Source organism: Triturus cristatus, chromosome 2_2 (genome assembly GCF_964204655.1).
Source record: "Triturus cristatus chromosome 2_2, aTriCri1.1, whole genome shotgun sequence".
In the NCBI taxonomy this organism is placed as follows: Eukaryota; Metazoa; Chordata; class Amphibia; order Caudata; family Salamandridae; genus Triturus; species Triturus cristatus.
In genome coordinates this window covers 914,966,142-914,980,144 of record NC_140582.1, presented here as the reverse complement: position 1 = coordinate 914,980,144, position 14,003 = coordinate 914,966,142, and the positions used below count along the sequence as shown (strand labels likewise).

The following is a 14,003-nucleotide window of genomic DNA, read 5'->3' as shown; positions in this document are numbered from 1 at the left end:
CATTCCTATGACGGATGCCCCAGTGCTGACGTTCATCACGACTGACGGTCCAGACATACAAATACATTCCCACAGATTGCCCTCAGTCAATCAATCAATCAATCAATCAATCAATCAATCAATCAATCAATCAGGCGTTTGTTAAGCACGGCTACCCACCCTTAAGGGTCTCAAGGCGCTGGGGGGGGGGGGGAGGGGGGGTTAGCAGGCTCAAATCCATCAAGGGGGGTGTGGGGGGGGGGGGTCTGTCGAAGAGCCAGGCTTTGAGTTTTTTTGCGAATAATCATTTAAAAGCGTCTGTGGACTCGCAGTTACCAGAGCCCATCTCACTCATTTAACAGATAGTTAGACGTTCATGTACATTATGTGATGAAAAGTGCTTAAGTGCTAGCTTGGATGTCATGGTTGGAGATGGTATCTTTGTAATCGAAGCGCATCTTAGCTAAAGGATTCGCGAGGTATTTGCGTTATGTCTAACTGCCATGGTTTTTAATTGCTTTTATTTTAAACATTGAATTTTTTTTGTAATGCTTGCGACTTCTCAGAGCTGACCATTTTACCTAACAGCAGATACCGAAGACAGCCAAATAAATGCCCTAATTCTGTACTTACCCAGAACTTTTAAAGTGACTTCAGTTGCAATCTTAAGTAATAATAACACTCCCTGTGATGGTGTATAATTGTGATTTTCAATTTCAGGAAAGCTTGGCTTGGAAGAATATGCTGTTGTTTATCCACCTAATGGTAAGTGTTCTGCGGTATTATGACCTCCTCTAGTGGCAGTGAATAAAAGTGCATTTTATGAAATGTATTAGATGTGCTGAGTGTCTTGTTAATTCTAATTGGAGACAGAATGAGATGGATGAGGTTGCCCGTGTATTTATTTCGCGGTTTTGTGATGCGCTGTGTATGTATCTTCAGGGCGCGAGACAGTCCATAGTTTATATAATGAAGGGAGGTAAATGGAATAGTTATTTCTTCTAGTCAACCCATTTCTTTTTCTCTGATTCCTCATTGGACATTGCCGTCTCCAGGTTTCTGCTTTCCCTTTTTCTGTTACACAGGTCTTTCGGAGAAATTGTTGTTCTTATCTATATTTGCAAATATGTATTGCCAGTATGCGGTTAGTGGGGGTCATGACCCGACAAGATGAAACTATTCAGCATCAGGGGATTGGCAGGGGTTGTATCTAGAATTATCCTCCAGGTTTCGATCCATTAATCTCTGGGAGTGTAGTACACTCTTAGAGACAGCTTTAGTTTGTTCTCCAGCCCGTGGAATCTCAAAACTGAATACAGCGAGTTATTAGTAATACCGCACACAGAAAGGGATTTTGTGACAGACTACTTCGGTCATTGCTGCATTGGAGTTTATTCATCACCCACGGTGGCAACGAAGGGTCTGACCCCAGGTCAGGTTGAGCGATATACCAGTGGGAGACACAGCCTTATCAATGACACGTTTTAGGCGGAGTGGCAGTGCGTCCTGTTAGGCCACATGTGTTTCCAAGCACATTTACTGGCAATCTTCGATTCGGGGCATTGGGGGAGTCTGAATCAACACTCTGCATCGGTCGACTCGTAGGCAGGGTTGGATTGGGATAAAAAATCGGCCCGGGCACGCTAGAAAAAAAGCGGCCCACATTTGCTTATTTGTTATATTCCAGAAAAATCCAAGAACAAATTGTAGAAAAATAGTAGTTTAATAAGAGGACAAAAAGTATAGACCAGTCAGTAAGTACAGCGTAGTAGAAGTGACACTCTGGAACTCTCACCTCTACCTTCCAGAATCCAGGAGATTCTACATACAATTTAAAGGTACAGATAAACAATACACAGTAATAGGGAAGAATGCAACACATCTCTTCCCTTAACAATTAGACGTAATCCCTCATTCTGCTGGGAGGCTTGGTCATCCGAGGGTCAGTTTTTACTCTTGAAGAAATAGAGTCAAGTTCTTTAGAAAAGTTGGATTTCTTAACAAATGGAGCAGGAGGCAAACAACATTTGGCAACACGTTTAACATTCCAAACTCTCCCATCTTGTGTCATGACAGAATTTAGATATACTTTGACAACTTTAATGGGAGATCCAAATTTAGCATACCCTTTAATATTGAAACCTGGTTTTCTCACTTTGACCCAGTCACCAACAACAAATGAAGGTATTCAAATTAGTTGTACTATGTGGAGTTATACGGTACGCCCACAACTTTTCCCTAAGAACAAGTTTCCAATCTCTCCCTGAGATTTTTACCATTTCAACACCATCTTTAAGCACCCTATTGAACCTCTCAACTTGACCATTTCCTTGAGGTCCATATAGAGCCGTAGTATTATGCTTAATATTATGCAGTGCTAAAAAACCTTGCATCTCATGCGACTTAAGCTGTACCCCATTGTCCGTAACAAGAACTTCTGGCACACCTTCCCTTGCAAATACTTCTCTAAAAAAATCAATGATGGTTGAAGTAGTGGCATGATGAACAAATTTGACTTCAGGCCACTTTGAATGATAATCAACGATTACCAAAGCAAAACGAGAATCCTGAGGCAAAGAATGAAATGGCCCAGATATGTCAAAAGCAATCTTTTGCCAAGGAGAATCCGGCCAAGGAACAGGCTTAAGGGGAGCAGGAAAAGTTTTCAGCATTTTATCGCTATTGGCACATTGGAAACACTCTCTCACTGTTCTATCCACAGTCTTGTCCATGCCTGGCCACCAGAAATTAGACCTTATCAACCTCTTCATGGACGACATTCCAGGATGCCCTTCATGTGCAACTCTAAGAATAACATCCCGCATCCCTTCAGGAGGAACACATTTCCCTTTTTTAAAAACAAGGTCATTTTCTACAGAAAGTTCAGAAGACACTTGCAAGAAAGAGTGAAACTCAATAGGGAGCTTTCCGCCACTAGGCCAACCTGTGAGAATGAACTCCCTAAGAAGTTTCCATGTTTTGTCCGACTCAATACTTTGGTTCCACAAGCTTTCTGAAATAGCACTAAATTCCTGTGACACAAAATCAGAAATGGTGGCAATCATCTCAAGATCATTAGAATCATTTTCTTCACATGATTGAGACCTAGGAAGACGATAAAGACATTCTGCCGTAGCATTATGTCTCCCAGGAACATATTCCACTGAAAAATTATACTCTTGCAATCTGGACATGAGTCTACTAATCCTTGCAGTGGCATTCCACCCACCGCCAGGAGACAGAATAGACACAAGTGGTTTATGATCTGTCCTGAGTATAAATCTGTTGCCCCAAATAAAGTTCAGAAAATGTTCAATTCCCCACACACAACCTAACAACTCTTTCTCAATCACAGAGTATCTCCTTTCTGTTTCATTAAGAGTGCGAGAAGCAAACGCAACACACCATTCATCCATGGCACCTTTTTGTGAGAGAACTCCCCCCAAACCGTACATACTGGCATCCACAGTGACAATGCATGTTTTATTCATGCAAAATGGTTTCAAAGTTGGAGCCTGAAGAATTTCCTTCTTTATCAATTGAAAAGCTTTTTCTTGTCTCGATGTCCAACAGAATTCAACATTTTTCCTGGTAAGTTCCCTTAGCAGTTCCATTTTGGTAGCAAAACCTCTTATAAATCTACTATAGTACTCACAGAGTCCTGCAAAGGACAAACGCTTTTCCTTATTATCAGGAGATGTTGCTTTTACAATGGCTTCCACTAAAGATTTTTTTGGAATTGCTCCATCTCCCGTTAATGTATGTCCCAAATATTCTACACTTTTACAAAACATTTTGCATTTTTCTCGTTTCAAGGTTAACCCACTTCGCTCTAAGCGTTTGCAAACTTCCTTTATATGTTCCTTATGTTTTTGAGACTTTGGAGAAAAGACAAGAATATCATCTTGAAAACACCTTACAAAATCTTCCACATCCTTAAAAATGTGATACATAGCTCTCTGAAAAACAGATGCCGCGGAGGCTAAACCAAACGGCATTCTTTTATACTGAAACAGACCTTGGGGTGTCAGGAAAGCAGTGTAACTCTTGGAGTCCTCAGTAAGAGCAATCTGGTGATACGACCGCAAATAAAAAGTAGAAAAGACCTTAGCCGCATCCAGCATAGAAACTACTTCATTGATGTTGGGTAAAGGATGGCAGTCCACTATTATATTAGCATTTAGTGCTCTTAAGTCTACACATAATCTCAAACTTTTATCTGATTTTCTGGCAAGAACAATGGGAGAAACCCATTCAGAGGACTCCACTTCCTCTATTATGCCATCATCAATGAGCCCTTGTAGAAGTTTTTTTAAGTCTTCTCTAACGCAAATGGGTACATTTCTAAGTTTTTGCTGAACTGGAGAAGTACCTTCCTTAATCCTAATTTTGTGTGAAAATTCGTTGAGCTTTCCTAACCCATCAGAAAACACTTTTGGAAAAAGTTTAACAATGTCTTCAATTTCATCCGTGAAACTTACACTTTCACTCACTTGAGATATCAATAACACAGGATCTTGACACCTGGGATTGAGCATTATTCCCAGAGACCATTGATCTCTCCACCCTAACACATTCACTCCTTTTACAGCAACATACATCTTAATAAAGGCAGTTCGTCCCTTGAATTAAATTTTTGTTTCAACAAACCCATCCATTTCAATAATGGATCCATCAAAGGCTCTTGCTACAATATCTGATTTTTTAAGGTCATCAGCTGAAAATATTCCTTCAAAACGATCAAAAAGCATATCTCTAGTGACAATTGTCCAGGGGGACCCTGAGTCCGCCATAAGCTCCAATTCTTCATCTTGTACATACACTAAACACTTGGGAGGTTTCAGCTCATTGTCATTCAAACCTATATCATCACTTTCTATGGACAACAACATTCCTCCAACATACCCCTCACTTTTATTCTCACTAGACTCTGCGTTAATGCTCGAGACCCTACTCTTAGTATTACTACTCTCACAGTTTCTAGGATCCCTACAGACAGAAGCAAAATGTCCACGCCTACCACATTTCTTGCACACCCTATTAAGGGCAGGACATTTGGGAAAAGAAGCACCATGATTTGGGTTTCCACACCTGAAACAGCGATAAACACTCTCAGGTCTCTTGACAAATGCCTGACTAAATTGACTCTTTTGATAGGTTCCAACACCATCACGTGTCGATATGGTACTATGACTATTATGGTGTAGATCTTTTTTTACTGCACAAACCTCGTCGCTAGTCCCTTTATCATCCTTATGTAAACATTTTATCCATTTATCTGACTGTTCAATTGCCTTAGACGTTTTGATGACTTCATTCAGATCAGGATCTCCCAAGATCCATAAATGTTCTTGGGTTTTTTTACTTTTGATATGCACGATGATTTGATAACTGATCATTTCATCGGTCATAGGACCAAAGTTACAATGTACAGATAAAGCACATAACCCTGTGAGGAAATCATCAACATTTTCACTTTCCTGTTGCGCCCTATTATAGAATTTATACCTGTTTAGTGCAACACTAAAAGTGGGCTTAAATCTAACTTCTATCCTATGTAACGCTTCTTCAAAAACGTTTCTGTCCCCACCACCATCAGTTTCTGGAAGGGTTCTATAAACAAGCTGCCCTTCTGACCCTAGACAATGTAAAAATATGTTTTTTTTTCTTTCCGCAGAAAGCCTGTCACCATCTATAGCCTTGAGGTAAGTAAGGAATTCCTCCTTCCATCTGGACCAGGGAATAGTAGGGTCTCCTTTAACGTGAAGAAATTTGGCTGGAGGATCAAACTGCATTTTTTTAAATGTCCTAAATATGAATTAATGGATTAATAGAAGGGTGCACAATGTCAATCAACACAGCAAATATCAATATACAGGTACAAACACACAAAAAACAAATTATGTATTCATTTAACTGTAACGTTCTAGAAAAATGCGTATAATAATATGCTAGTAAGTTGAATGACAAAATTCCCTAAAATAACGAGAATTCACACCGCTGAAAGTTAATGATCCTCTTGAGAGTTCAGCTGAAGAGGACACTTCAGGACAAACACTTGTAGATTGTAGGCTGAAATATGGATCTGGCTTGAACAAAGATTGGCACTGCACCTTACTACTCTCTGACTAGACTTGAAGTAGATTGATCAGCTAACAATCTACTTTGGAGTCTGTTGTCATTTGGCAATTCAAGATTCATGCTTCAGTCATTCGATTATATCCTTCTTCTTTAGATGTGAAAAAGGTTATGTTACCTCCGTTTAAGAGCTATCAGGGACTGTCACCACTGTTTGTAATCACGAAACAAGAGTGCCGTAGTTAGATGTAATGCCGCCGTGATTAAATCGAACTTCCCCTTCTCCTTCCGTGGATGCAGTCGTGACTGTGTGCGTTGCTAGGAGACCAAGTAACAAAATGGCTTCCTTGCGCAACGTGCGTCCTTTGCGTGCGTCCTTTGCGTGTAACGCGCGATGACGAACACCGCCTCACAGAGAAGGAAGGAAGAACTCAGCAAAAGAAGAATCCGGGAAACGGCAAGATTCTGTTGCGAAGAAACACGAGATGGAATCCTCTTGGTGATCAAGTAATAGCAACTTCAAACGGTCATGAGGTAACGTTTCCGCTGTAATATATTTGAAGGTTTTTTTTTGTAGTTTGCAGATTTGTCCGATAAAGTCCGATGTAGCGTGCAAATGAAACTGAGAGAAAAAAAAATCTTGAAGCTTGAATTCTTGGTGAAATACGGAAAAAATAAAATTGCCCAAAATGTATAAGTCCAGGTTTTCTTTGTAGAATGGATTCGATGCCCTTCAACTCGTCGCCAATTTAAATGCTATATTCCAGAAAAATCCAAGAACAAATTGTAGAAAAATAGTAGTTTAATAAGAGGACACAAAGTATAGCGTAGTAGAAGTGACACTCTGGAACTCTCACCTCTATCTTCCAGAATCCAGGAGATTCTACATACAATTTAAAGGTACAGATAAACAATACACAGTAATAGGGAAGAATGCAACAATATTGCTTTTCCACAAAACAGAGCTTACGGGGAAGTTTTATAAAAAGAAGGGGGTGAGGGGATCTCTGACAGAGGCATGTTTTCTTAAATTTACTTAGATAAAAAATAAAGCACGGATTAGCTCACACTGGTGAAACACACCTGAAAACAAGTGAGTATAGTGTCGTAATAATCACTGCAGGAATCAAGAAGATGATTTGTTTCTTCTTTATTTTAAGTATTCAAGAAACGGACCCGCAGGGGAAACAGCTGTTCTCGGAAGAGAGGCAAGTCGGAATACAAAGAGAGAAGGTATTCTAGAATACTAAGTAGTATTCTAGAATACAAGGAGGAAGAGAAAATAAGGAAAGACTCAGCAGAATGTTACACATCTTCCCCTTTACTGGAGAGACAAAAGTTTAACAAATAAAAGTTTATACAATCACTAATCAAGCAGTTTAACAATGTACACATTTTTGATTTTTTTTTTTATCACATAACAAAATCCTTAAAGTGAGCAGGTAGTCTACAAATCCTTCTGGAAGCTAAGTGAGAATAACAACAAGAAGGACTTGTTGACGGAGTGAGATTGACACAATTGTCCTGAGGCACAGAAATGGACGTACTACTCTGAGATACTAAGTTGGAAGAATTAGTGGAAGAAGCTGGAGAATCAAATAAAATGTAATCTTCTGAATCAGAAGTAACTGCAGTTTTGAGATAGATCTTGGCTTGTTCTTCTGAAATAGAAACGAGTCTACTCTTGCTCCACCATCTTCCATCTTGAAGAAGAAGCCCACTTCTGCTCAGGCCCCCTGCCCCTGCTCTGTACGCATACATTAATTGGCTGGCCCAGTGAGAGAAAGAGAATGACACCTCTGCCCGTTGATAAAAGTGAGGTAATGGACGCCCATCTGCCTCCAGAAAGCCACTCAGGCACCCCATGTGCCACTGGCGGCATCGAACAACGCAGACACCGCCCAAATCGCTCACCCCCAAGGCTGCTCAATAAAGCAGCCCACAGCTGGAACTGGACATAGGCCCCTTGGGCATTGCCCGAGTGCCCGCGTTACCTATCCTACCCAGCTCGTAGGCATGGTAGTTATATTTTGTAGTAGCCCACAGGACAGCCATTCAGTGTTTGGCTTTCGAGCCAATGTGAATGGCAGCATTTCGGCTGCTTATTATCTGTCTTCTTCGACTTCCGAAAGGGATAGTCACTAACCACAAAGGAGTGGTTAGTCAGGCATATTCTCACTGGCTGGTTGGTCTTGTTCTCTTCCGGGCTGTCAACCTGTCCTGGTAGCGGGTTAGTTGCTTATAGTACTTGTCCTCAACCTCCTCTCCTGCCCTGGAGTTGACATTTTTTCCAGCCACTTCACTGCTCTTTCGAAGGAGCTTGGGGACCTGAAAAAAAAAGTAGACCCACTACTTCCAATAACAACTCACTACTTTCCCTTTTCTAATCCAATTCTATCATTCTCTCCCTACTCAAAACACTACTATACACACAAGAACTCGAGAGCACAAACTTAACACAACTAATCCATACGAAAAAAAACACATATTATTAAACTACAAACAATCTTGGGTTCTAAATTAGCATTCTTCTCACCCCACAGTAATTTAATGTCTCGTCAGGGGTAGTAAGCAATACAATTGAATACAATTTGCAATTACAATTCCTTTCCTTTTACTGTTATTCTTATTTACTCCTGCTCTTACTCCTGCTGTTACTTCTACTTACATGTACTCTTCAACGCTACCTCCAAATTGCCTCTACTCTTCTATGCTTACTTCTTCATTTTACTTCTCCTAATTCTAAATACTGATACCATGACTCCTACTTTCCCAACAATATGTCCCCTACTTATCCCTACTCTTACTTCTATTGACTCTACTCTTTTGTGCTTACTTCTACTTTCTCTTATTCGTAATTCTAACTACCGATGCCATGACTCCTGCTTTTACTCCTTTATTTCCTCCTATTTATTTCTGCTCTTATTCCTTTATACACCTAAGTAACCCCTACTTTTACTTGTACTTACACTTTGTCCTGCCTACTGCTACCACTACTCTTGCTCCTACCTGCTCCATTTCTTCTTCAATTAATCTCATATTCTGCTCTTTCTATCTTACCCTCTGCCTAACACATCTTCATGTGCATCTCCTTTTGTCTTGTAATATTTCTACTTACTGTTTTTTGCCTCATCTGCTCTACTAATCCACCTAAACCTAGCCCCACTTCTCCTTCACTACAATCTGCCAGACTCTTCCCTCCTCCATTAATCTTTCCATCTGTATTTACTTTAGTCTTCACCTCAAACAGTTCCTTACCACAATCAACTCTTTATTGCTCTGAAGTCAGAATTGGCAGTATCATTATCTCCAGTGATTTGTGCAGATGGTTTGCCGCTACTTTATGTATTAACACATTTATATAACAAGACAATTTATTCTTAATGATTTTAGTCATTCAACTCTGTGGAACTCAGCTTTTACTCATTACATATCTATGACACTCGCAAGTTAAGCTTAACAATATACCTACATCTGGCTACTTCTTTATTCCTACCTGCTGGTACTCCAGCACTGTGATCTTTGCCTCAGAGGTTCTCCCTACAAACATATCAACATAAACAACCTCATCAGTATCAAATGCACTTACATAAAAAAAAATCGAGTCCTTCTGCAGGCATTAGTCCTGGTCTGTCATTGACTTGCAGGGTTTTCAAGGATATATTATCCGTTATGACGACAATATTAATTAGGCTGTGGCAAACAAGTAATTTGCAGGCACATTCTTAAATGAAGATCTGTATCCGCCATAACCTATGACACATTTAAAATGTTCTAGCCTCGTATCCCCATCCAACTTTTTCTGCCTACATACTATCTACCAATTTATTCCCAAACTTGCCAGCCAGTTCTCAGAAAATGTTACCTTAAACCGAAGGATGTCTGGCTTTCTAGGGGACTTCAGCCTTGAATGTGTCAATGACACGTTCAAATCTTACAATAATCTGGATAAACTAGCAATAATTACAACATACACCAGCATTCCTATATACTAAAAAGGTAACATTCTTGATCTCGTCTCTTTCAGTCCAGATATTAAAGAAATGTGTATTTCTATTCCTGCAATTGATCAGACCACCTTCCTATTCCCTTCCACATTCATTCTTGCTTTACATTATGATTGACAATCAGTACACCTGTCATGAAAAGCTGGATTCACCCAGTAAGAAAACTATCACCTACCAGGCTCTTCTCCCCACTCCGCTACCCCCTCCTTTGCATTAGAATCTTCAAGTGGCCCTGACCCAAACATTCTACTGGTCAATTTTGTGTTAGTTCTTCTGTGAACAAATAGAGGAACTCACCTTTTGCTCTGAAGCATCTGTGTATCTAATATAGCATTGGTGCCACGTAGCTGTGGAAGTGGCAGTCAGTATTACCACCCCTTTCTCTTAGTTTTGGGACCTGTAAGCACTTTTTCTAGTTCTGAGCACTTGGTTTCTCGTTTTATGGTGATCACCATGGTGTTTTTCTATCACCTTGTGGTGTGTCTTTTTCTCTTTTGGTGATTTCCTTTGCATTCTGTTCTCCATCGCCCTGTGAGCTGCACAACGTTCTGCCTATATTTGTTTCTGACTAGAATTTTATCTGAGTGTGGCGTTTGGGCCCACACTGAGCCTTGGTTATGTTGGATTGCCTCTCGCCTGACTCAGACACTGTATTTTAAAACTGGTTTGTCTGTCTTGGCTGCTTTGATCCTGCTTCTCTGCTGTTCTGTATACATGGCTTTGATAATTTCACTGTCCCAGTCTTGTTCCTAGTGTCACTTCTTGTTGCGTATGGAGTGCAGCGGTAGATATACTTGTGTTTTTCCTGTACTTAATGTGTTCTGCTGTTCTTCTGAGGAATATGCGTCCAAGTGCCAACCTTTGGACAATTGTCCTAGGTGAAAGTAGCTGTCCATGCTGGAAAGTAACCATCCTCGCTGTGTTTCTTGCACGCTTTGCTTCTCCATCACAGTGACTGCCTGTGTGGTACCCATTGGTTAATTCATCTAGGGGGAGATGTTGCCTTGCCACTTGCTCCAGTTGGGTTTTCAGACCACCCATTGCATTTATCCTCTCAGATTCTGTGCCACTATTCTCTCAGGTTGCCTAGAAACTCAAGTTGGAAACAGTTCCCATACTAACTGCTTGTTATGATTAATTATTCATTGTCTGCATTCCACATTACTCTGATAATAACGCTTAACTTCATTAAAGAAATAATTATTACCTTTGCAACAATCAAGGAGAAAATAAGTGAAGACTAATAGAGGGAGATCTTTTTATACTCTATGTAATGCTATACCACATTAACCTGTCATTTTAGTATTTCAGCTCGTTAGTTAAAGTTTTTATCTTAACTTTTTATTTCAGCTTGATAATTTGTCTTATTGTTAAGTCCCGTCTACTGTTTCTCAAATACGGCAGCTGTTGGCATGTCTTAACCCCTCATTTTTAAATGAAATTGGAGACCCAAACTTACCATAGAAACAGTGGGTAAAACAGTTTGAGCCTCACTTGTGATAGATAGGGAAAAAATCTTACCATGTAGAAAACAGCATGTATTGTTGCATAATTCAGGAGTGGAGAGCAGAAGGGGGTACAAAAGCCTACCAGGTGCTACAGCGGAAGACGGAGTGGATAACCTTGTGATATGAATCAGATTGCATGAAAAAATTTGGAAGATAATTTTTGCAGATTAATAAATGTTGTACTTGAGAGACATACATTTTTGAAAGATTGCAATAAGAAAGGAGAAAGTTCTCAACTCTGTAGCTGTTGTTAAAGGAATGTCAAGCGTGATTTTGCGGACTGTTGTTAGAGGAATATCAAACGTGATTTTGCGTGGTTGTTTGACTCTTTAATTAGAAATCAACTACTAAGGCGAACCAATTACCCAAGAATACAGGAAAAACTAGTAGTGAAAAACAGTGATCTCAAGAAGGTATCGAGCATGTTGCAGACTGTGCAAGGCAAATTAAGTTATCTTCAGGCCAACAGGTATAGCTTATAAAAAATGAAAGACCAGGGGTAGGTAACATCAAAATGATGACTAGGCAAATGATGTAAAAAGTAAAACAAAATGGATGTAAAAAAATTGGTTTTACTGTGGAATTGCTGGCCACCTCTAATCCTATTTGCAATGCTAAATCATTGTTTTGCTCCAAATGAGGCAAAAGAGGACACTTTGGCCGGGTGTGTAAAGAAAGCAAGAGCAGACACATTTTGTATGTAAGATAGGAGAGGTTTTGAAGAAGATGGTTTCCAGGGGAAACGTCCTTTAGGAGAAAACCAGAATCACGCCTTGCCTTTACAGCGTCGGCAACAGAACAAATGCGTTTTTAGCACACATCCATTCTGCAATTCGTTACAACAACTTGCTTTAGGGGGGCGCAATGAGGGAGTGGTGTTGGAATTAAAGTCCAACACCTTCCCTACTGTTGCGCAGACAGGAGTTGGAATAGTAAACTAAAATATTCCACTATCCAGCGCCCTGTCACGGCAAGTCATTAAAAGAACCTGCAAGTAGAACAAATGCATGCTAAAGACACATTGGTTCAAATGACGGCGTTCCTAAGGCATGAGTGAAAAATGCATTCGTAATTCTGTCATACATTCGGTTTCCAGATTTACTCTAATGAAAAGGACATTTCTCCACCTAGTTGTTTAGTAAAGCTAGATGGGCAAGAGACAACTGTTCCAGCAGATTCTTACTCTCCATCAGCAGATTCTTACTCTCCATACACGTTAATAAGTTGTGGGATCTTTAAACATGTGTTCCCTAAAAAAAGTACATTTGATAAAGTCCGGGGGAACATAGCATATTTAGTGTGAATCCTGGGAGATATAACCGAGATTCCATACTCATTGCGTGTATGTTAGTAATGAAAATATCATTCAAAGCAAGGTCAACTAAGGGAAAGGTCTACATTTCAGAGGAAACTCCCAATTTCCTTCATTGGACTCCAAAAAGAATTTAGTATGAAGTTAAAGCCCAAAGCTTCTGCTCCAGTTTTGCTGGTCGAAGGATCTCTATCAAGGGAAAGTATGAGATTTTCCTGAAGTATTCACAAAGAAGTTATATTTCTTAAAAAACTTGGAACATCATATTACGCTTACAAATGCATCCTTATTTGTGTATAAAGTATGTCTGATAATTCACTTAATAAAAAAACACATTTGGAAGAGAAACTATACAAATTGCTAAAACTGGTGTTTTGAAAGGATTGAAAGCTCATAATGACTTTCTCCAGTTCTGTTAGTGATAAAGTTAGGAGGTTAGAGAGCAAAAGTGTGTTTTGATTTGAGTGAACCTCAAACAAACGATTTAGGTTGACTCTTCTTACCCAATATAGCTGAGATGGTTAGGCCAACTGGGGAAGGCACTTGCTTTTCTATTATTGACTTGTCGTCCTATTTTCAGGTTAATTTAATGCCAAAGTCTTACCCACTAACATCATTCACCATGCCTTTGTGGGACTTTATGCCTTTTTGTTGCTGTTTAGTTTGGCTTCTTTCATGTCTATTTACCAGAGAGGAATGAGGGGCCCAGACACCATTCTATGTTTTCAGGACAACATTTTAATCTATGGTCGTGATGTTGAGTACCACAAGGAGGTTTTGAGGAAACTACTGGTCTGATGAAGAGATATTGGTCTCAAATCTGTGTAGACGCAGTAACCTATCTGGGACAGACCTTATCCAAAGATGGGATCAAACCAAAAACTGATTATGGAAGCTATTCAACAGACATCACTTGTGCATAAAATTAAAATCCTTTTAGGATTATCTGTGCAGTATTCTAAATTTATTCAGGGCGATTGAGCGAACATTTAAAAAAGGAAGCATGTTTTAGTCAGGAGTGCGATGTAGCCTTCACAAATTAAAATAAATCACGCGGGGCACCAGATTTAAGATGTCACAGCTCCACGAACATCATATAGTGGATGCCAGTTCCACCAG

General features: G+C 39.8%; 1 protein-coding gene across 1 annotated transcript in view; it reads left to right on the top strand.

Annotated features, from left to right (window-relative positions):
- The window catches only part of TBC1D19 (TBC1 domain family member 19), a 1,311,239-nt gene that overhangs the window by 1,074,414 nt on the left and 222,822 nt on the right, over positions 1-14,003 (top strand). Inside the window, exon 15 of the mRNA XM_085643323.1 lies at positions 700-744. Coding sequence (XP_085499449.1) covers positions 700-744 — 45 coding nt within the window. The remainder of the gene's footprint in view (positions 1-699; positions 745-14,003) is intronic.